Below are 21,850 nucleotides of genomic sequence, written 5' to 3'. Positions count from 1 at the left end.
TTAAGAAGGGCCTATTTCTCTCCATGAGGGCAAATTTCTCCTACTAGCTCCTCTCCAAGCACACAACTTACTTTCTACTGGAAGGCTCTTAATTGTTTTGGAAAACACTGCTTTCTTACTACCAAACCCTTCAGCAGAAAACATAAGGATGAATGCTCAGCAAAACACAGTTTCTATTTCTTTCTCAAGGCAGAAAAGGATATCAAGATATCCTTAAGATAACAACCATCGCCTATTGAGTATTTACCATGTACCAGGTAAATGCTTGGCATTTTAGACATCATCTGATTTAATATTCTTGACGATCCTATAGGGTGTGTAGTATCATTAGTTTACAGATAAAGAAGCATGTGCAAAGAAATATTAGGCCAAGTTCACAGAACTAGTAGGTGAGAGAGTTGTATATCAAAACCACGTGTGTTTGATTACAAAGTCCACACTCCCTTCTGCACCGCTCTGTCTAACTAAAAGGAAAGAATTTCTTAACATTTTTAAGAGACTCAACAGTTTAAAGAAAAGGGAAATAAAATACTTTTTAAAATGTTGATAATTATATACAAATACAGATTTATTCAAAATCAAACGTTGTACATTATCCCCAGACTCACTGTAAAATATACTAAGACAAATACATTTAGGGACGATAGCAGAAATACTTTTAGGTCAGAAGCAAGCTTAACTTCAGATAAGATGTGGCTATGGAATTTAGAGACAACATGAACCTGTCAGAAAGCAAACAGGTCAGGTCCTGGAGGCATCAAGAACTGAAGGGTAGGAGAGAAAGAACAACGGTTTGCTGAAGAGTTCGGCAGTGAAATTCACTAATAGTTTCATTCAGTAGAAATACTTCATAAATCTAAGCATAAATAAATGAATAAATACTACATAAATCTAAGCATAAATAAATAAATAAATACTGTAAGCAGCAAAGCTAAAGTGAATGTAGAATCTGAAGGCCAGACTTTTCAAGTCAGCCCCAGGAGTCAAATTATTTTTACATGAGCTGATATCATAAAAATACGGATTGCCCATATTTAGAAAAGCTCACAGCAGGCAGGAATATTTCCAGACTCCTTCTACAATACCAAGAGATGTTAATCACCACTATGTGTTTTTGCACAGTACTTGGTAGAGAATAAGGCTGCTATTATAATGCGTTTATCCTGGATTGGCCCCAGCATATGAAATAAAATGATAGTATTATAAGCCTGTTCTGCACTTTGTCATGCAGATATATACCAGTGGTTCTCAACTAATGCCCTCTGCCCCTCCGCAAGAGGGTATTTGGCATGTCTGAGAGCTTTTTGATTGTTTCAAGGGGAGTGTGGGGTGGTATTGGCAGCTAGTGGGTGGAGGCATCCTACAGTGTAAGGAACAGGCCTCCACAACAAAGAATTACCCAGTCCAAAATGTCAATAGTGTGGATGGAGGTTGAGACGCTCTGGACCAGGGGAGGCTATTGCATTTGTGACCCGAGGGATAGTTTTTTGCTCACCGCCTTTTCTGAGCTCCCCACTCTCGCAAATGTCAATTCTCAGGGATCATCACTTCTGGCACAGAGTTCATCAGTGGGCCTAGAATGTGAACCAGATATCGAGACGTCATTGTTTATTGCTCTTTTCATATAAAACAACAAATCATACTGTAGCTCAGGCATTAGGTCTCCTCGGTTGTCACTGTCATCCGTGGACCTTTCTGACATTAACAAACCTAAACCTAGGCACTTTGGAGCCCGGCTTTCCGGCTGGGTTTAGGTTTCTTCCCCACAGCAGCCTTGCTCTCGTGTAGCTTTGCCCTCGTGGTGGGAAAAGCAAAACACTTGGGGGAATAAGGCGTTTTCGTAACGTCATTTATTTAGTCTAGATGAGAAACTTTACTCTTTACGAACAGGAAAGTTGCAGATTCCCAGAAGCTGGATATCGAACCAGAGAATATTTGTGCGCTGGGGAAGTAAATCACGTTGTGTTTACTTATAAGGATAAGACAAGGAAAGGAGAGGGTGGTGGAAAGCCCCGATTTGGCAGGTTTTCTACTGCTGGAGCCTCCTCGACCTTGGATTGTTCCCTCCTTTAGGAGAACGGTCGCCTGCGGTGGGAAGGGTACGTCGTCGCAGGGCGGCAGGGGCTATTTCCCGACGGGACGATCCCGGCCTCTCTGCACCGTAAGGAAGTCCTTCTTTTCCAACTCTTAATTACTCCTGGAAACTGCCGGGTCCCGACGGGGTAGAGGGGTAAAGCCGGCGGGACCGGTCCCGAGACGTGGGAAGTTGCCGGGCGGGCGGGAAGCAGCAGGAAGAGGCGGGATTCCTGCCTTTTGTCTCCCGGTCCTTAAGCCCAGAGCCTGGCGCTGGCGGCTGCGACGCCCACCCTCCTGCCCAACGCCCCTGGCCGGGTCGAACGGCTCCGGGAATCCGCCTGGCGCGGCGCAGGGGGCGGGGCGCGGTACAGGGGGCGGGGCACACAGGCCACGCCCACCAGCGGCTTTTAAAGGTGCCGGCCATCGGCGGCCGCGCTCCCGGATTCCCTGCGTGCTGCCTCCAACTCGGCCTCGCCTGCTCTGCCCGCGGTGCGTGGTCCTGCCTCCGACTCGAGTGAGTACCCGCGGTGGGGGCGTCTCCGGCAACCCCGGGAAAGGGGGGTTCCCACAGCCTCCCGGGGTCCTCAGACCGCCCTGCCGGCGCCGCCCCCCCGTCGTCATCCTCTGACATCCCGGTCGCTGCCCCCATTCAAGACCCCAGCCATCCCCCCACCCCTGCTCCCCCTCCGCACAGCTACCCGACTCCACGCAGCCGCCCCGGCTTTGTCCTCGGGTCCTGGGCCCACTGGACAGATAAATAATCATGCGTGACCTCCATAGCACTCTGTCCCCACCAGTGTTCCGGGAGAGAGACGCGGTGGAGAGTTTCTCGTGGCAGCTAATCCGCCTTTGGTAGCCTTGAACCCCCCTCCCCCAGAGGCCGATTCTCTCTCCGTCAAAGGGAGGGCGGGATCCAAGTCTCGGGGTCTCCTCTGACCCAGAGTGTGGCGCGCGCTGAGGGCGACCTTCCCCGGGGCTGGTTCGGAGCCCTGGGGCTGAGGTGGGAGCGTCTACAGCCCGCGCAGCCTAGAATCCTTTCCCTGCTGCGGTACAGCGCACTTGGCATCCCCATTGTTTGGTGGTCTCTGCCCATCAAGCAGCAAACTCTCAATGTTGAAGGAACAGCAGCAGTGAAACGTCAGATTGATCACTCCAAGCCTTTTCCGGAACTTTCTACTGTTTAGACACAAATAGGAAAATAAGAATGCTTGGTTGCGAAATTCTGCAACAGGTCCCGAAAACCACATCGGGGGTTCCAAAGCTCCACGTAGGCAACCCCAGGAGGGAAGGGAGTTTTCTAGGTCGGGAGACACCCATCTCAGCACTCACTCCACCCGCCCCCGCCCCTGCCTCCCCGCCCGCTGCAAGCTGGGACGTTTGTTGAACGATACTTGTTTAAATGGTTACTCAAAATGTTTAACCTGTTTTATTAGTAGTCTGCAGTCCAAGGACATTTTCATTTTATAAATGTTTTCTATTTGGGGTAACTTTTCATGCTCGGACAGTAAGAATGGTCTCTTTAGTTCTTAACTTTTCTGATTAACCTGTTTTAAAGCTCTACCAATAAAATGCCAAGAATTCAAATAGGACAAACCACAAAGTTGACTATAATTTGACTCGAAATTTTCAGGAAAGAGATGGGCAATAGATTCTAAAAGAGTGGCTCACATTCTTTAAAAACTGCATACCAAACTATAACCAATCTTACAAAGTCCTCCGTGGTCTCCCCCCACTTTCTTCGTGGTCATTACTCTTTTGGGTTGATTGCCACTGGTGCTTTATCATTATTTCTCAAGGTTCTTTCTACTCTCGATTCTAGTTTCTTTTGCCCTGTCAGAATGAAATTAGGTAGGGACAGGATCTGCATCCCATGAATCCTTGAAACTCACAGTTTTTGCTTATGTGCCTTAAACATGGTTGGACCAGAGCCAACATTGATTAACTGAATAAACAAATGAAGGAATGAGTAAGGTCGCAGTTGTGGAAAACGGAGATTTAATTGGACTCAAGCAATATACACATTAGCAAATTTGATCCGTTTCTGTTGTAATTTTTTAATGTATTCCTCCAAATGTACTCAACAAATACTGATTGATACTGGCATCTGCTAAATACTGTGCTGAAAGCAGTACTCATTGGAGCTCTGTCCAGATTAAACTGCCAAATTATAGCATGGTGAGAAGGGCAGGAATGAAGTTGGTTGGGCCCCAATTTACATGCGGCTCCAGCACCCATTGGTTTGATGGCCTTGGGCAAGTTAGTCTCTGATCTTCAACTTGTAAAATAGGTATAACACACCTTGCTGGGTTGTCCTAAGGCTTATACAAAGCCTAGACAGCCTGGAGAGGTTTCTTGTAATTGGACATTGTTCTACACTTGTTGAATCTATGGGGAAATGGCTATTAGTGAAAGCCACTTCCAGGAGAGCATTGACTCAGACTGGAACACTATCTCCTTGGCCTTGCCTGAAGGTCAGCTCTTTTCCTTTGCAGATATTCACAGGTTTCCTCAGAGCACCGCATCATTTCCTGGGCTGATATTTGCATGGTATTTGTGCTCTAATGGGTGGAGAAATCCCTAGACTGCCTTGGGACCTTGATTACCTAGAATGGTGCTACCTGTTTTTGTGTTGTGAGACTTTCTGGTAGTCTGGTGAAGCCTCTCAAAATATTTTTAAATGTATAAATAAGTGTATGAAATAAAGTACACTGTACCAAGTTGACTGATCCCCAGAACTTCAAGTAATCTATGGACCTTGAATTCAGAACCCTGACATAGGGGAGTTTTCTCAAACTGGATTGTGAGGGAGCTAGACACATGCTTTGATTGTTAAAAATTTTAATTATATTGTGAATAATTTGCAGAGTATATCAGGTTCCTGGCTTTTAGTACTACTAATTGTCCTTGACTCTTACAAAGAGGACACATACCATGTAATACATTAAGGCCAAAGCACTTCCCAGTTCACTATAGGAAAGAAGGTTTCATGGTGGCTTCTCCCACAAGAGAAATGTGAAGAGAGAATCAAATCCTCATCTAGCTCACAGCAGTACAGGAACTACGCAATTTAAAAAGAACCTAGAATCAGAGACCTAGAAGCCAGTATTATATTCGAGCCGCTAGCAGTGGTTTAGTTTTAGTGAAACATCAAATGAACTCAAATGTAGTTCATTTGAATTTTATTGGTATTAATTCTTAAGTTGAATTGGTAATTTGTTTTGGTTACAGTTATAAGCCAACTTAATATCTCTGTGCCTCAGCTTCCCTACCTATAAAATGGGGAAAATAATAATGCCTATCGCAGTTTTTATGAGGATTAAATGAGTTATTGTAAGTAAACTACTTAGCATAAGTAAAACATATAGTAAGCTTTATGTAAGTCATAATATAATAAGTGAATAATAGTGGATAATATAATTATTTTTACCTACCATATGTAGGCAGTGCTTTGCATATGTTGTTTAATCTCAGAACTGCCTTATGTTCTGACATTAATTATAAATAAGCATTATCTCCATTTTTAAAACGAGAGAACTAGCAGATCAAATAACCAAAGTAAGATCATTTGGCAAATAAACAGTAGTCTTGGCACGTAACTCTTGGTTTGGCTCCATGTAAAAATCATGCAAACATTCAATTGTTTGAATAATTAAATATCTTGTAGTTGGCACTGATTGTGAATTGCTATGGCAGATGTTGGAGGTCAGAGTGACTGAGTTTATAGCATAGTTGCATTCTAATTACAATATGTGATTTGGTAAGTAGTATCCAAATCTCTGTCAAGGATTTTGCTCTACTCCAAGTCGAAGAGATAAGTAGTAACAGGATATAGAATTAGTAATTAATGATGAGGCTGAGGTAAACACAGGAGAGCTCACTAGGTAGAAGGGAAGTTTCCTTCTGTAGTGAAGAGACTTAAGTTAGGAGTGGTAGAGAGCTTTCTGATTGAAAGGGGTGAGATTGGCACACAGAGGACACTTATTAACTACTAGTTAATGGATGAAGGTTGGGTGAAGAGGAAGGTATTCCTGTACACAAGTAATTTGCTAACTCAGAGACTGATAATTCTCAGGAAGTTTGAGTGGTCTCAACCCTTAAATCAGATACAGGAGTTGGGGGACAGCTTGTGGTTCTACAGTCAAATATGGGAGGGATGTGCCTGGATTTGCTTCTTTGGAGGTCAGTGACCTCAGCAAGTCACCTAACTACTGAACTTTTAGTAGCCATTTAGGCCCAGTAGTGCTCCTGAAGGAAAAGGAAGCCAACATTTGTGGAGTACAGGCCTTTTGCTAGGTACTTTACTAATGTTATCTCATTAAATCCTTTCAGCCATCCTGTGAGAGAGTTCTCACTCCTTTACAAGTTACAGCTGAGGAAGTTAAGGCACTTGGTCAAGACCACAGAGCTGATAGCTGACTTTCAAACTTTGTCTTATGCTAAATTCCACACTTTATCTCTTATACCAAGAGTGTCTTAGAGGTGGCACATGTAGTGAAATTTCCATAGCAGACATTAGTGATCACAATAATCTTTAATGTGGAAACTTGACTGAAGTTCAAAATCTTTCTCAGCATAATTCCAGGATCTATAAGATGGAACTGTTTTGCCATTCCTGTATAAGTAGACCATGCACAGCCCTTTCTACACAAACATTGGTCATGTTGGACTATCATTTGTTTATGTATTTCTACCACCACAGCAGAACTCCCTGAGAAATAGGCACCTGTCCTTATGAACCTTTTATCCTTAGCTCCTGACCCAGGATGAATTTATAGGCTTATATGTGAGCTTCATAAACAGTAACATTGTACGTTGTTTATTACCTGCCCCTACCAGAGAAGAATTACTTGAAATACAGAATGAAGTCAGAAGTTAGCTGGATGAGGGAGGAAGCTAAGTCAGTTACCCTGATGAGAGGTATTAGGAGCATAAGGAGGAAGAGATATATGAGTTGGGTAGGGGTAGATGAGTAGTGATAACAAAAATCAAACATTGCTAAATATTGATGAGAAAGGCTACCAATCACTGAGTGCCTACTATAAACATTTTTCTCATCCCATTCTCTGAACAACTCTATAAGAAATGTAGTTATCTTCATTTTACATAGAAGGGAAGTCAGACTGTGTTGACTCCAGAATTCATGCTCTTAAATCACCCTGAGGCTGAGCTGTTTTAAAGGCCAGCTTGAGTATTTGGCTTTGGTAGAAAGAGCCAAATGGAACATGGAGATGATTACTAAGAGAAGAAAAGTCTATTCTTGGTTCATGATATTCACTTAGATAAGGGAAGTAGACTAAGAAGGTAGTTTGGGTAGCCGAAGAAAAAAAATTTAGAATGGGCATTGAGTATAACTTAATTTTCAATTAATGACAGCTCTTAAACCCTGGCCTTGTTAAAAATCACTGTAATTGTTAGTGCTTCTAACTTACGTATTCATTAACAAGTGACCATGAAACTGGTTTATAATAAATTCTCCCTTTCGGGAAATTGGATTATAACCAGGTTCTAGTATAATGGCAAAGCTTCTGGAAGCATTTAGAATGTGGGATAATAGACGGATTCACTCCAAACCTTTGGTATTAGAATGACTTAAACTGCAAGTGGCGACATGTAGACTCGAAGCCATGGATTCGAGTCGTTCATATTCTAAAATAAGACGGAAAATGCAGCACAGGTGGTATGAGAATGATTCATGTGCTCATTTTGTGGCTCTCGTTGGTTATCTAGCGAATGAAGTAATTTTACCACAAGGTGACTCAGAGGTAGACTATAGTAATTTTCTTGTAGGGCTAGGTCTATGAGTTTGGGGTGGTGTCTTTGACGAGGGAGAAACAGGAAATAGAAATTGCATATCGGTGTTCAGATGTAAACCAAGCTTTTTAATCTAAAGCAGTGGATAAATCCTAGTGCTGGAACTCTCTCAGACATTGAAAACCAAAGAACAAGACACTGAGAAACAGAATAAGCTCGCATTTGGCTTCTTTAGTGAGATGTGTGTTAAGTGGGATTTCATTTCTCCTCTTACCCTTCTGTAAATTAATGCATAGGATTGAGGAGAGGCATGCAGCCCAGACTGCTCAGTGCAAATCCAGTTTGCTGTGATTAATGTCAGCTGTTGTGAAGTTGTGCAGCCAAATGCCTGTATGAAAAATGAAGCCTTGGGTTTTTGTGTGTGTGTGTGTTTTTTAATATGCATAGCAATGCCAAGAGTGACAGAAATGGAAGATCATCACTCTTCCCTCTGCCAAATGCAGAAGAAATGTCCATAGTTCACCCTAAAAGTATAAATTTGAACTTAATGTCTGAGATAGTCACCACAAGTGGAATAATTGTTATACTTGGAATGCATTTTAATGTCCCAGAAAAAGAAGGTTTGTGAATGACTAATCAGCTAAGTGTTTTTCTTTACCCTGTCTGTTGCTCTGAGCTTTGTTCTATAAGTGCTAGTCAGTGGGTTTTCCTACTGGAGTACTGACAGCAAGGTAGACGGTATGCGATGCCCCCTCCATCTTCAAGCTAACAAGTTATCGGTTGTCTGCCAAGGCAGTTGTTTACCTTGTTTTGTCTTCCCAATATCAAAGAGGTAGAGAAAGCTACCTTTCCCTATTTTACAGGCGAGAAACTTACGTATTTTACAGATAAACACAAGGTTGTACAACCATTACAATAGTCAAGTTAACCCAGGTCTATCTAAACCAAGCCTCCTTCTGCCCTCCTTTCCTCTCTCCTTCCCTCTCTCTCTCCTTCCCTCCTTTCCTTTGTGAACTATTTCAGACATTCAAAATAGAGAATATAAGGAACATCCAACTATCCGGTATTCAGCTTAAAAAAAAAAAACATAAATCCAGCTGAAGCTTTCTGAGGGTGCTCTTTCTATTACACCATTTTCTGGGACCACAGAGAGGGTTATTCAGAAATCCTTAGGAAAGTTTTTAAAATGGATGGAACTTTAAAAAAGCTAATGACTTGGAAATTTTACTTAGAATCCAAAAATGTGACAGAGAAGTAGGACAGTGCTACGTTTGTCTTGAGAAGCATAAGATCTAATTGGGAACTGTATCAACAGGATGAAAAAGGAAGGATTCTTTAAAAGAATAGAAATGACGATGTTTTGATATATGCCAAGTACTCTGTTTGACGAGGTGCAGAATATAGAGATGTGGTCCCTATCCACTGAGGGGAGGAAGCTTGTAACACAGTAAGCTGAATGTTGTAGAACTTTGATAGGTATTTCCTGAAAAGGCAACATGTTCACATTTGGCTGGTGTGGAAATACATTAGAAATTAGACTTGACTTAAAAGAAGTGAATTTAAGTAACCTTGAATTATATAAAGGGCAGATACTCTCCTCTTTTTAAAAAATCCAAGCTGATCTTTAATAGAGAATAATAAAGTGATGAATTAGCTTTTTAAAAATGTATTTTTTAATGTTATTCAGTAACAACCCAAGATAGCATTTGTCTTACTAGAAATCTGACTCTTATTGGTGATTGCTCCAAAGTAAATATGTATGAATATGTAAGCTACTAGGTTGATATTAAACAGTGTACTTTCTAATACAATGAAAAATGCCTAGACAATAACAAATATTTTAAATGCCAGCTGGGCTATTAATTCTTGGAATCCAATTTTAAGTAATTGTAATGTCATTAATGGCCTGCAAGCCTGCGTTGGTTTTTCCGTTTCCTAAGGAATCATGAGGGCACTTCCGGCAGATGTCTGTTGCCTCCATGAGCGTTCCAGAACACAGTAACTTTGGAGCTATGGGGCAAAGTCAATATCACTAATTGCACTCCAAACTCAAGCCAGTGCAGGCTGCTGGGGCCAAGGCTTTGTGTCAGCTTTTATAGTCAGGCTCAGGTTTCATTGTGGATTTAAACAATGGAGCACCTGTCTCCAGGGAAGGGAATAAGAGATTTATGCAACTACTAAAGGAAAGCTTGCAAATATATTCAGTTGTTGCTAGATATTGATCCTATATGGATGCCTTCACAGTAGCCTGGTAACACTTGTGGATCTTGGAATTACTTTGTTCCTGTCTGAATAAGGGGTACTAGGCTTTTTGCAAGTTCAGACTTAGTGGTAACTAGTCATATCACTCAGGTCTTTGTATGTGTGTATGTGTGTGTTATTGTTGTTATTTGTTTCAAGGAGCAGGAGCTCCATCTCCAGATAACTTAAGAGGGAATTTATTGGCTCACATAACAAGAGTATAGCATAAGGTGAGGCATGGCTGAGAAGTGTCTACACCTAGTATTTCCATCTCTGTTTTCCTCTGTGCTAGCCTCATTCTTAGGTTCTTTTCTGATAGTGGCTAGACAGCTGCTAGCAATGCCATCCCACATTCACACAGCTCTAAACTGAAGCTCCGTGTTTAATTTTTATTGAACTGGTTTGGGTCATGTGCCCATTCTCAAACCAGTCACTGTGGCAGGATGCAGAATACAGTGATCCGGTTGCCATGTCCTAGTCACATGCCCAGCCCTGGAGTTAAAGGTGGAGTCAGTACTGTTTAAACCAATGCTTTCCAACCATCTGTGATAAAGCACCATGTTTGTTGTTTGTTTTAATTTCCAAATACGAATTGATTCTCTGACTGTGCCGTTTAACAAGATGAGTTCTCTGCTCATGCTCTTGATTGTTGTGGCATGAGAATATATAAAAGTTACCAAATTTTGTCTTGACTTGATAACCAGCATGGTGGACCATCCATCACCAAGAGGCCACATTTCATAAGTACTTTCCTAAACCACATGGACTAAGGAGATAGTTGCTTCCCTGAAGAATATCTGGAGAAAATTTCGCCCGAAGGGGGAAAAGGGAATGAATGCTGTGTGCTAGAAAGATGCCCATCACAGTGATTCACTCTAGAAACCTTTCTTTTGAAAAGATGTCATCGCAGTGTTCAGGAAGTCGTTGGGTTCTGGATGTCTTCATGCTGTAGGATGGAAATATAACACCCTCCTGTTTATTTTAAGGATTGAAGATCCCTCATTCTTTTGCTTGGCAGCCCCCCTTTTCCCTTTTTTTAGCTAGGCTTGAGTGAGTAAGGTCTCAGCTCTCTTAACCAGCTCTTTCCTAGAGAGGCAGCACTCAGCAGAGGAGACATAACAGGCAGGGGCTGCAAATACGACTCACAAAAGGGAAGTCCGAAATTGTTGGTGGGGCAAAAAGGAATTCTTTCACTGTGTTTTTAGATTCTACTCAGGGTGGGGCAGACACAACACACAGTCCTCGAAGGACAACTTTCTGGACTATTAGCGAGAGCACTTGAGTCCGTGGGCTATTAAAACTAAGCATTTAAATGGAGTCCAAATGGACCGACTTGTTGAGAAGGGGATTAGAATGTGCTGGCCCTGAATCAACAGCAGGACGACCGAGGAGCTAGACTTCTAGCTCTGCCACCACATCAGGCCTCATTGCTCCGAGGTTATCCTGACATACTCGACAGACTATTCACTTGGCCGGGAAGGGATCCTGGTAGCATGTTCTGTATAGAATGACAGCCCCATCCAAGAGGGAAAACGAACTATTGGCTGGACCAGAGGACCTTGGGATTAGTAAAGACAGAAACTTAAATTGTAGCCATCTGGATGGGTGTGTGTTGTGGTTACAGCAAGGTTTCATGCGTGCAGTTGTGCTAGTCACAGGCACAACTATTTATGCTATATCTCACGTAACTTAAGCAGACAAATAGAAAACTTGTTCTTGCAGGGCAATACACTTTCTTCCTCCCTTGAAAGTGTGTCATAGCTTGTATATGTTAAATGTTAAGAATTTGGTGGTGTTGCAATGAATTAAACATGTAATAAAAAAACTCCACCCAAGGGTAAGTTCTTCAGCTGAGTTTTTTTTATTCATTATGACGGGGTGTGGGGGGCAGTGTTTGCCTTTCCAGTCTCCACTCTCTTTTCTTAACTCCTGTGGATTCTAGTCGCTTAGTCTGTTTTGTGCCTGGTGACCTCTACTGTTCTACTGAATGCTGGTCCTTTGTTCTGTAGGGAAAAAAAACAAAAACAAAAACAAAAAAAAACGAGCAGGACAAGCCAGAGTTTCCTAATGAAAGACCTGTAACTTGAGAGAGGAGAGGAAGTTATTTTGCCTTTTAAAGATGTGGTTAGAGCAGTTCATTAAGACACAAAATCTGCAGCTATCTCCTGGATTTAAACAGATCCCTTGGAAGCTTGTAAGACGTCTCATCCACTATGAGGACATTCTAATGAATTTTTTCTTCCTTCAGAATGCCTGTCTGGGGAGGTGGAAACAAGTGTGGGGCCTGTGGGAGGACCGTGTACCATGCCGAAGAGGTGCAGTGTGATGGCAGGAGCTTTCACCGCTGCTGCTTTCTGTGCAGTAAGTACCTCCCAGGGCTTGACCTGTGACAGAACTTATGTGTAAGAGGCTTCAGTTTACTTATTTAAGTAAAAATTGTGGTTCTGTTAAGGATTATTTTAGAATATTATTTTTTACTTGTCTGTTCTCCTAGACATTGTAAGTGCTTAGCCTAGCAGCAAGGACAGCAGGGTGTCCCAAGACATTTGACCTTCCTGTGTCCCCATCACTCTTAGCCCCCATTTGGCCTTTACTGTACTTTATTTATTATCACATCTGTCTCCCCTGCTTCATTCTCTGAGAGCGCAGTGTCGTTTATAGTCTGGCACCAAGCGCTGTTTCTGGCACATTGTATGAGCTGGCTCTGATCTCTGAATGAACGGATGGCTCCTCATCCACCCAGCTTTCTCTTCCTGGCTGGGCTCGTTCTCTTTGAAACCGTCTTGCATGTTTCTCACCACACTATTAGTTGAAATTCAAATGTGTAGAAGCTCAAATTCTGTCTTCTCTGGTAGTGAATATTCAGAGTTATTTCTGATTATTGATATCCTAAATTTGAGGGAAAGGAATTTGGGATATGAAAATCCCATAGAGACAAGTTGAGAATTACTGTTGTTTATAGATGAAAAATTATCAGAGTGTCTGACATAGACAGGAAGTAGGACATAAAACAATACATACCTCTTTGTTAGAAAGACAGTAAATACCTGAAAATGAAAGAAACAGAACTAGAGATAAGCCCCCTCTCCCCTACATATTCCCTCTAGGGACAGCTAAGTCTTCAGTTTTAAAACAGGAGCAAGCTCTTCATTAATCATCTTCTGATTCAAATGACAAAATTTTCTTTAACAATGGATTTGTTATGTGAGGAACCCACCATACATGCAGATATTTGCTATATCTGTAATACTGAACAGTGAAAATTAGTTAGAAACTGCACATGTTAAAAATAAATTTGGTTACACTAAGAAATGATCTTGAGGAAAAAATTCTCAAATTTTTGTTGTCTTTTTTCCTCTAGGCACTTAAGGTGTCTGGACCTTTTGGTAGTATAACTGCCTTGCAGAGAACTAGAAAGACAACAGAAAGCCACAGCTACAAAGAATAAAAATACACCATGTGAATGTTTGCTCTGTATGCCCCCATGATAGCTACCATTTCTCAGATTTGGTTTAACCATTTCTTCTCTTAGAAATTACTTTTTTTTTTTTTTAAGAATCTATTTTTCAGTAGGTTTGTAGCCAAGAGTACGTGAACACAGAGGAAATGCAAATACTTAAAAAATTGTTCTTAGTTTCATCAAGGGTAAGCCATGATGTCTACATTATAATAAAGTCAGTATTTATGAAATGTCAAGCTCTTTACTGGTCATTTTTACTACTCCTCCCTAATACTTGTCTCTGATGACTACAGCCTTTTAAGAAAATAATTCAGAGTAGTTTGAATAGGGGTGAGGACTGGGGGAAGGAGAGGTGGTTACACAGAAAAATCTTCATTTACTTAAACTTACTTTGGTTATAGAGTTTTTCAAAATAGCTTTTATATCAATTTATATTTATTCTGTTAAGGATGTCTGTTTTTCAGCAGTGTACGATTTTAGGTTAACTATGTCTTGAGCAAACGTCTCTCAGTACTTGAGTCTCGACAGTAAGATATGAGTAGGTGATGTCAGTTCTATCCTACCGGAGAAGACTTCGATCCAAGGTGATAGAAACTTCATGATTTACCTGTTTTCGGCTAACCAGCTAGTTGCCTTTCCCTGCCCTTCTCTTTCTTTCCTTCCTCCTCTTGTTTCTCCTCTTTTAAATAAGGGGGGAGACCCCTTTTCTACTACACGAAACTTGGATTTCCAGCTGCCTGACTGTGCTACCAATAAGGTCCTTCACAATTTCTTTTTTTCTCAGGCTTAACTGAAGTTTTAGAAAGTGAAATAATGTCTGGATAAAACATGATGACATTTGGCAATTTTATGCAGTGTAGGATACGTGGAAATGCCTTGTGGCAAGAAATCCATCAAGAAAGAATGCATTTTCCTTTGGGACGAAAGGGCAAACAAATGCAAACTTTAAACCGCTTGATGATTTTCAGACATACTTATCACTGCTAGAGAAGCCAGTGGTGAGATGAAAAAAATAATACTTTTTCTCTTCTGGACTAGTGATGAAAACTAGAATTCTAGATTGAAAACAGTTTTTATCCCAGGGGGTTCTTTTGGGGGAGGTGAGGTGACCGAGGCAACTCCCCCAGGGCACTTGACCACTTTTTGTTGGTTGTTAGGTTGATTTAACAATACTTGGTATGGAGAGGCTGAAAAGATTTGAGTGTTGCGAGACTGGAAGTAAAGGGTTAGTTTTGTTCCTTTTGTGCATGTGGTTATAGCCATTTCAAACGTCTCTCCCTCCTGCCAGAGGCAAATCATATTGAAAAGTTTTTGAGGCTTCAGATGTTAAAATTCTGATACATTTCTGAAACAAGCGTCATATTCATGAAGGCAGGCAAATAGTCATCCAACGTAGTCACATCCAACTGGTCCAGATGCTGTCTCATGGCTTTTGGGAAGCCACAGAATTAAACTAGGGATGTGAGAAAGCTGGTGCCTTCACCATTTGTAGACCATGTGTCTGTGCCACCATTGTTCTCAGGAAAAAGGCATCTTTGGCACATTTTTCAATTCTAATGTCCACCCCCCCTACCCCCCATCTCCCAGTGGTTTGCAGGAAAAATTTAGATAGCACAACAGTGGCAATCCACGATGAAGAGATCTACTGCAAATCCTGCTATGGAAAGAAGTATGGGCCAAAAGGCTACGGTTATGGCCAGGGCGCTGGCACACTCAACATGGACCGGGGCGAGAGGCTGGGCATCAAGCCAGAGAGGTGAGTTAGGACCATGTTTGCTACATTCAGAAATGCTATGATAATTAATGTTGCTTGTTTAACAGGGAGCTGGAAGTCTTCAGATTTTTAGCTTAAACTAAGTAAACAGAACAACGCAAATTTTCTAGGATAAACTAGTGACTATTCTTTAAGCTTGAAATATAGACAGTGTTAGACCTAACAGTTCTTAGTGATTTTTCCAGTGATTTGTAATCCTGGTTCAAGAGCATTCCAAGGTGTATCAAAGAGTCATGATGTTCTCAAAATCAGGTGGTTTAAATTTACTTCCATTTCACAGCACTTTAGAGACCAGATGTCATGAAGTCAAATGATAAAGAAATGTGGTATCTGAATCATGAGATGCATTTCTCATGTGCAATTAAGCGGTCAATGAAAATTCCTCATTCTTTTATGTAAGAATATTTCCTCATTAGGAAATTACTTTTCTCTAACTTAATATTACTTAAAAATTGAATTTTTTTTTGGTTTTTGACTCTGAGACATTAGTATTGAACTTTAAAAGTTTCAGTACCAAAGTAGCAAGATGCTAAGTCTGCTAAACTTAAACTTAGTTATTTTATTTTTAGGCTACATCAGTCACTTAATTTATCTTAATTTCTTCCTCTTCATTTGTTTTTGTCCCAATAATTCCCTCATTTGAACTTCACCTTTTTTTTTTCATATCCATTTTATGTTGACGAGGCCAAAACTGGTGTAATGCTCCAATAAGATGGTCTTCCCTGGACAAGACTGTAAATCATGCCCTTCCCGCAGTATTAACATATGTTAGCTCATTTAGTCCTCGCAATAACCCTGCCATCTTAAGAAAAATTGAGACAGTGAGAATTAAGTGATTTGCCTAAAGTCACACTGCTAGTTAATTGTAGAGCCTGGAATTTAACCTAGTGTCACTAGGTTACAATTTTAAACATGATACATGATGGTATGACTGAAATAATAATCATTGAGTGCCTATTGTCTGCTGAATATTTATGTTCATTATATACAATCCTCACAGTTACTCTGAGTTTAAATACTTTGTCCCTATTTTATAGACAGGACATTAACTTTCAGGTCAACACAGATAAGTGGCAGAGCCAGGATTTGAACCTATGTGCACTTGGCTCCCAAACATGTGCTCTTTCCACTGCAATGTGTACTGCACTGAGGCCCGCCTTTTTCTCTGTTCTTGGCTTTGTTTCCACACTCAGGGTTTCTGAGCAGTAGCGTCTTGCTGTGCACCAGTTGTGCAAGGGCCGACTCATCCGTTGCTGCCTGCCGTCACTTGCAGCAGCCCAGCTTACCTTTGTCTTTGTTAAAGTTCATCGTTCTTGTTCTGCTCTCCTTTTCCAACTTGTTAAAATTTACTTGTTTCCTAAGATCTTATGTCAAACCTTTCAAAACACACATACTTAGACACTCTCCCCCAAACAAAACCAAATTCATCCATGGCCCCAAAAGTCAGTCAGTGATTGTGGCAATAGTTTTAAAGTCACAGAGACACAGTGGACCCTATATCCACTCCTATTTCTCCACCTTTACCAATAACTGGCAAGCCCTCTGTGCTAGCCTGTTTCACCTGGTGCCCTCGACTCTTCCCCTTCTTAGGCTGGCTACATGCTACTTATCCTTCAGAAGCAGGTATAGGGACTTCTTTTTCCAAGAAGCTTTTCTTATTGACTTAACTTCGGGAGCACCTGTAGTCTGGGCCACTCTTGTGGCACGTGGTGATTTTAACAGTTACGAGACCAAACACCTTCACAAGGGTCTTCTGGAGAGGCAGCACTGAGTGGGCAGGAATATTTTCATTGAGGCAGACCTGCGTCTTTCATTTCCGGCTTACCAATGCACTCTCTAGAGCTCTTCAGCAAATGATTTGACATCTAAGACCCTATTTCTTCGTCATTAACATGAGATAACAATTATCCTTACCCTACAAAGTTGTTAGAAGGCAGGTGAGAGATAATCTATATGAAGTTCTTGTTAACATAACCATCAACAGATTTGGAAATTTTTGTTGGGAAACTTGTCACTGGAAGTGTTGGATATGACTGGGAATGGCTTTTAAAGATCCCTTTTAAAGGTAAGTATATACAGTAGGTTGGGACATTTAAAAACATATGCCTACACTAGAGACAATTGGAAAAATCAGTACTGTGAATTGGTATTTGTTGCTAAAGGTAAAATGTCCAGTGGCCACATCAAACATGATTCAAAAATGCTGTATTTTTTTCCAGTAGGAAGAAATTGGTGCTTAGTTACCATTTTTTGAGTGCTGTTGTTATAGCTTATCCGCTCAACTAACTTATAAGGTTCTAGAAGGGCCATTAAATCTTCTCAAAGCCCGGAACGGTGTTTTGTATTGTAGCTGCACCTACATATGGAACAGAAAAAAGTTACAGAGAGCTAGGAAAATGTGGTTTACCCAGTGGCCTGTAATAGTGCAAAAATACCACTTGGATGGGAGGGAGACCACCTAGGAAGACCAGGTGCTATAGGTGTAAAAAATAAAAGAATAAAGGATTGTAAGCTGACAAGGTCCTTGCAATCAGTGAGGGCAACCAAAGGTTGCCTCGCCTAAAAAAATTAAAAAAAATAAGAAAGAAAAGAAAGTGGCATATTCACCTTTCCCCTACTTAAGATATATTGGGAAATTAATTTGTAAAACATGCTTAACCTTCTTAATTATAGACTACTTAAGTCAATTGGCCTGTATGCAAAAACTGCTTAAGTTCACACTGATTTTTCAATCTCATGTGACATAAAAAGCAAGGTGTGATTCTAGTGGTACTAATATGACTCTGGGTTAAAAATACGTGCTATGATAGGATTTTATAAAGCATAGACTAATAGTTTAGTGGAGAGGCTAGCAATGGGGATTTAAATGAATTTTGACGAGTTTAGACTCAGGAGAACAGATATTTAAGTTTGGGTCTTTTTGAAACAATAATTAGCCCATAAATAAGTTAAAGTAATAACTCTGGCCAGCACCTGAGATTAACTTCTTTCTTCTTTCCCATCTGCTGGCCTGTGAAGGCATCCAGCCCTGAGATAGTATAGCATTAAGTCTATGAGTTCCATTCTGCCTGCTTTATGTACTTAAAAGGGCTCTTTGAAAATCTTGCCTAAATTTTTTTCTCCTTTCCACAAGTGTTCAGCCTCACAGGCCTACAACCAATCCAAACAATTCTAAATTTGCTCAGAAGTACGGAGGCGCTGAGAAGTGTTCCAGATGTGGGGATTCCGTATATGCGGCCGAGAAGATAATCGGAGCGGGAAAGGTAAAGTGCTGTGTTGCTTTAATGACAGTGAGTGACCACTCTTCGCTCCTTTTCTCCACATCCACTCAGGCACTCTGTCTTATAAATAAATGCCTTGGACTGAACCTTTTCTTAATTGCATTTCCATCTGAATCATTTGTTTTTTGAAGTGCTGCCCTTGACAAATCACATCTGTGTCTAAAAGGAACTTGTTTTTATAGGGGGCGCTGCTGAAAGCTGTTAACTAAAAAGGCCAGGCTGTTAACAAATCTGAACTCTGCAGGTTATTTAATGTACTGGAAAAAAAAATCAGTGAACCAGAGTCAGGACGCCTGGTGCTAATTTGGTGGGTGGATTTGGAAAAGTTACTTAACCACTTCACCTTTTTGAGCCGCCGTGGTCTCAACCGTGAAGGAGGCATTCCCTTAAAGGTGCACAGCAGGCTTGCAGAGGGCTCAGGCTACCCTGAGGGAAATGGCCCTTCCGCAGCTCCCAGCCGATATCTTCTATGAAGGAAGTTTGCACTCAGACCTTTTGTAGGTGGCCAAGAATGGAGATACTGGGGAGGTCTAGTTCCAACCACAGCACACAGGCACTCACTTTGGATTGATCTTCCTGAGCGTCTCAGTTGAACTGCAGGAAACCGGCCTCTCAAACTTATACTCATTTGTCTCTTCCAGCCCTGGCACAAAAACTGCTTCCGATGTGCCAAGTGTGGGAAGAGTCTTGAATCGACGACTCTGACTGAGAAAGAAGGTGAAATCTATTGTAAAGGTAATTTCAGTTTTGCTATCCATGTGAATATCTCATACTGGCTATTGTTTAGTGAGATGTCACTAGCATTTAAAAACAGAAAAGTACTCTGAACATGGAGGCAAAGCAAGTAGGGATAGTGTCACTGGCTATTTGAAAAGATCTAAGGATGCTTACAGGTGGCACAGAACCACAGAACAATTTTAGATGCTACAATAAAGTTAAGTTCCTGATCATTTAAACCTCCCCTACTAATAAAAATAAAAACCCCATGAAAAATAGTCTTCTGTCAACTCCATGTTTTAGGCAAAGCCTGTGAGTATATGCTTTGTATATATGAGTATATAAGGTAATTGACAAATATATGTTGCCTGGCCTGATTTTTATGCTTGTAACTCAGCGGGACTATGAGCTGAACACTGTGCAACCAGAATGCTTGGACTTGGCCTTTGCAGCTATAGGATACTACATTAAGTTGAACTCTTTTTGGTGTAGCCAAGTTTTGTTTCTTAATTTATGGGGGTGTTGTTGCATGGGTCATAAGCAATGTTACCAAAGCTTAATGGACTTGTACTAACTCTCCCTTTTCTTTTGTAGGATGCTATGCAAAGAACTTTGGGCCTAAAGGATTTGGCTATGGCCAAGGAGCAGGAGCCCTTGTTCATGCTCAGTAAAGGTATAAACCCAGAACTGAGATCGCACACTGAGAATCGCTATATAATCTAGGCATGAATAATCTAACACTAAACTACTGTGAAATTTTACCATCACTTACGTACTGTATGTTGCTCTATACTTGGATAGGCTGGCCGGATAGTAGGAAGAGAGCACTGTATCCTTTTGCTTTATTCATCAGCATTTTCAAGAACCATTTCTTTTACATTTTAAATAAAATTTCAGCTTGATTCGGGTGTTCATTGTCTTTCAGTTAACCTGTGATTTTAGTGGAAAATCCTTTAGGTCCCTACTTGCATTTTGTTAAAGAGAGTCCACCTCATTACTCCATTGACTCACTGGGTTAATGTGTGCACTACAGCTGTTAGAAAAGACCTTTTTAAGATAGCAAGTATGCCTCAATAGTGAGGGTTACTAGGCAACAGGCCTCACCATTCAGATGCCTCAGAGCTGGCATTCAGCATTGCAGCATCTCCTGTAGCAGCTGGGTGGTTTTCTCTCTTTTGGAGCAGTTTAAGTATAGCTCCTAGACAATCTGCATTAGAATCACCGGGGAACATGAAAAGGTAAGATTCTTAGGCCCCACTTCAGCCCCACAGAAGAAGAATCTGTAGGGGCCGGGCCACAGCCCTTTTAACAAGCTTCTGAGAAAGGCACACTAGAGTGGGCACACTGTTAAACAAAAACACTTAAAAATTCTTTTGATTTCTCTCTGCCAAAAGATCATTAAAAACAGCAGCCTACAAACTACAGAATCCAAGGCTTAGGGTGACTTTTTTAGGCTCTACTCTCTACTAAATCCTGGAAAGGATTGCTCTTCTCACATATTTCAATTTTGCATAAGTAGCAAAGAATGTTGTATTGTCCTGGCACATTCAGCTGGCTCAGACAGAAAAGAGCATTAGACTATATAAGGAGTGTTTTTATTATTTCCCCAGAAAATCTTAATTCTTTACCAGAAGCTCAATCCAACCTTTTATTTTCCAGGGGTAGGTTGTGAAATTGGTCTATGTTTCAGTAAAATTGAATTAGCCTGATCTGTGAACACAATCTTTTCCAAAGACTATCTTAACATACCATATTGCTTACTTTGAAAAGCTAAAGGGGGTGTGTGTTATGTATGACATCAAAAAATAATGGGAAGAAGTTGAGGGTGTGCCAAGTAAAAGAATTCTTGTTAATTTACATCATAACCTCGAGCACTAAACATGTTCCATAAGGCCTACCAATTCCACTCTAGGAGAGGGGTACACCTTTTAAGCAGGCTGGAGAAGTTAGCAATAAAGGAGATAGGTTGACTTGATTTCTTTAATATGTGGTAATTTTAAAACATCCACAATTCTTCGGCATTCCCATCAAAAGATGAAGTCTAATTTCCCTTCCCTATAAACAAAGGCCAACATTGGTGATTTGTTTTCAACTAAGAATTTGATGGACAAGACTAGGTAAAAAAAAAAAAAATTCTGCCTACCTTTCTCTTAGGATGCTCTACCATGTTTTGAGTAAGCCAGATGATACAGGGAAGCCACATGTAGGTAATACACCCAAAGCCTCAGCTGAGATCTCATCCATCAACCTGTATCAACCATCAGACATGTGAGTGAACCTTCAGATTATTCTAGTCCCCAGTTTTTAAACCATCCCAGCTGACAAGTGGGGCAAAGTGAGCTATTCCTGTTGAGTCTTGACCAAATTGCAGAATTGTGAAAAAAAAAAAAAATTCCATTTTAAGCTACTGAATTTTGGGGTGGTTCGAGGCAGCAAAGATAACCAGAATGTTATATATATTAAACTTACCCCCACAGAGCCAACATTTCCCATACTTACCATGTCTCCCAAGTTGTACTGGAGACACTAGTAGATATCCTAGAGGAAAAT

The 21,850-nt window shown here is 41.0% G+C and overlaps 1 protein-coding gene across 1 annotated transcript; it reads left to right on the top strand.

Moving 5' to 3' along the window:
• Positions 1-2,482: 2,482 nt before the first annotated feature.
• Positions 2,483-20,202, top strand: CSRP2 (cysteine and glycine rich protein 2). Its single transcript, XM_039838898.1, has 6 exons — positions 2,483-2,590; positions 12,317-12,429; positions 15,116-15,284; positions 18,436-18,565; positions 19,225-19,318; positions 19,895-20,202. The coding sequence occupies exons 2-6, from the start codon at positions 12,318-12,320 to the stop codon at positions 19,969-19,971; spliced, it is 582 nt and encodes a 193-aa protein (XP_039694832.1). The 5' UTR covers positions 2,483-2,590; position 12,317; the 3' UTR covers positions 19,972-20,202.
• Positions 20,203-21,850: the final 1,648 nt, after the last annotated feature.

Source organism: Pteropus medius, unplaced genomic scaffold, assembly GCF_902729225.1.
Source record: "Pteropus medius unplaced genomic scaffold, Ma_sr-lr_union100, whole genome shotgun sequence".
Classification (NCBI taxonomy): Eukaryota; Metazoa; Chordata; class Mammalia; order Chiroptera; family Pteropodidae; genus Pteropus; species Pteropus medius.
The sequence above is the reverse complement of the archived record's forward strand: the minus strand, read 5'-3'. Positions and strand labels throughout refer to the sequence as shown.

Excerpts from the sequence above, each read along its gene's own strand:
- CSRP2 (XM_039838898.1), top strand. The coding sequence starts at position 12,318 with ATGCCTGTCTGGGGAGGTGGAAACAAGTGTGGGGCCTGTGGGAGGACC. Across the intron at positions 18,566-19,224 it reads AGATAATCGGAGCGGGAAAG|CCCTGGCACAAAAACTGCTT; the intron begins GTAAAGTGCTGT and ends TGTCTCTTCCAG. Across the intron at positions 19,319-19,894 it reads AGGTGAAATCTATTGTAAAG|GATGCTATGCAAAGAACTTT; the intron begins GTAATTTCAGTT and ends TTTCTTTTGTAG.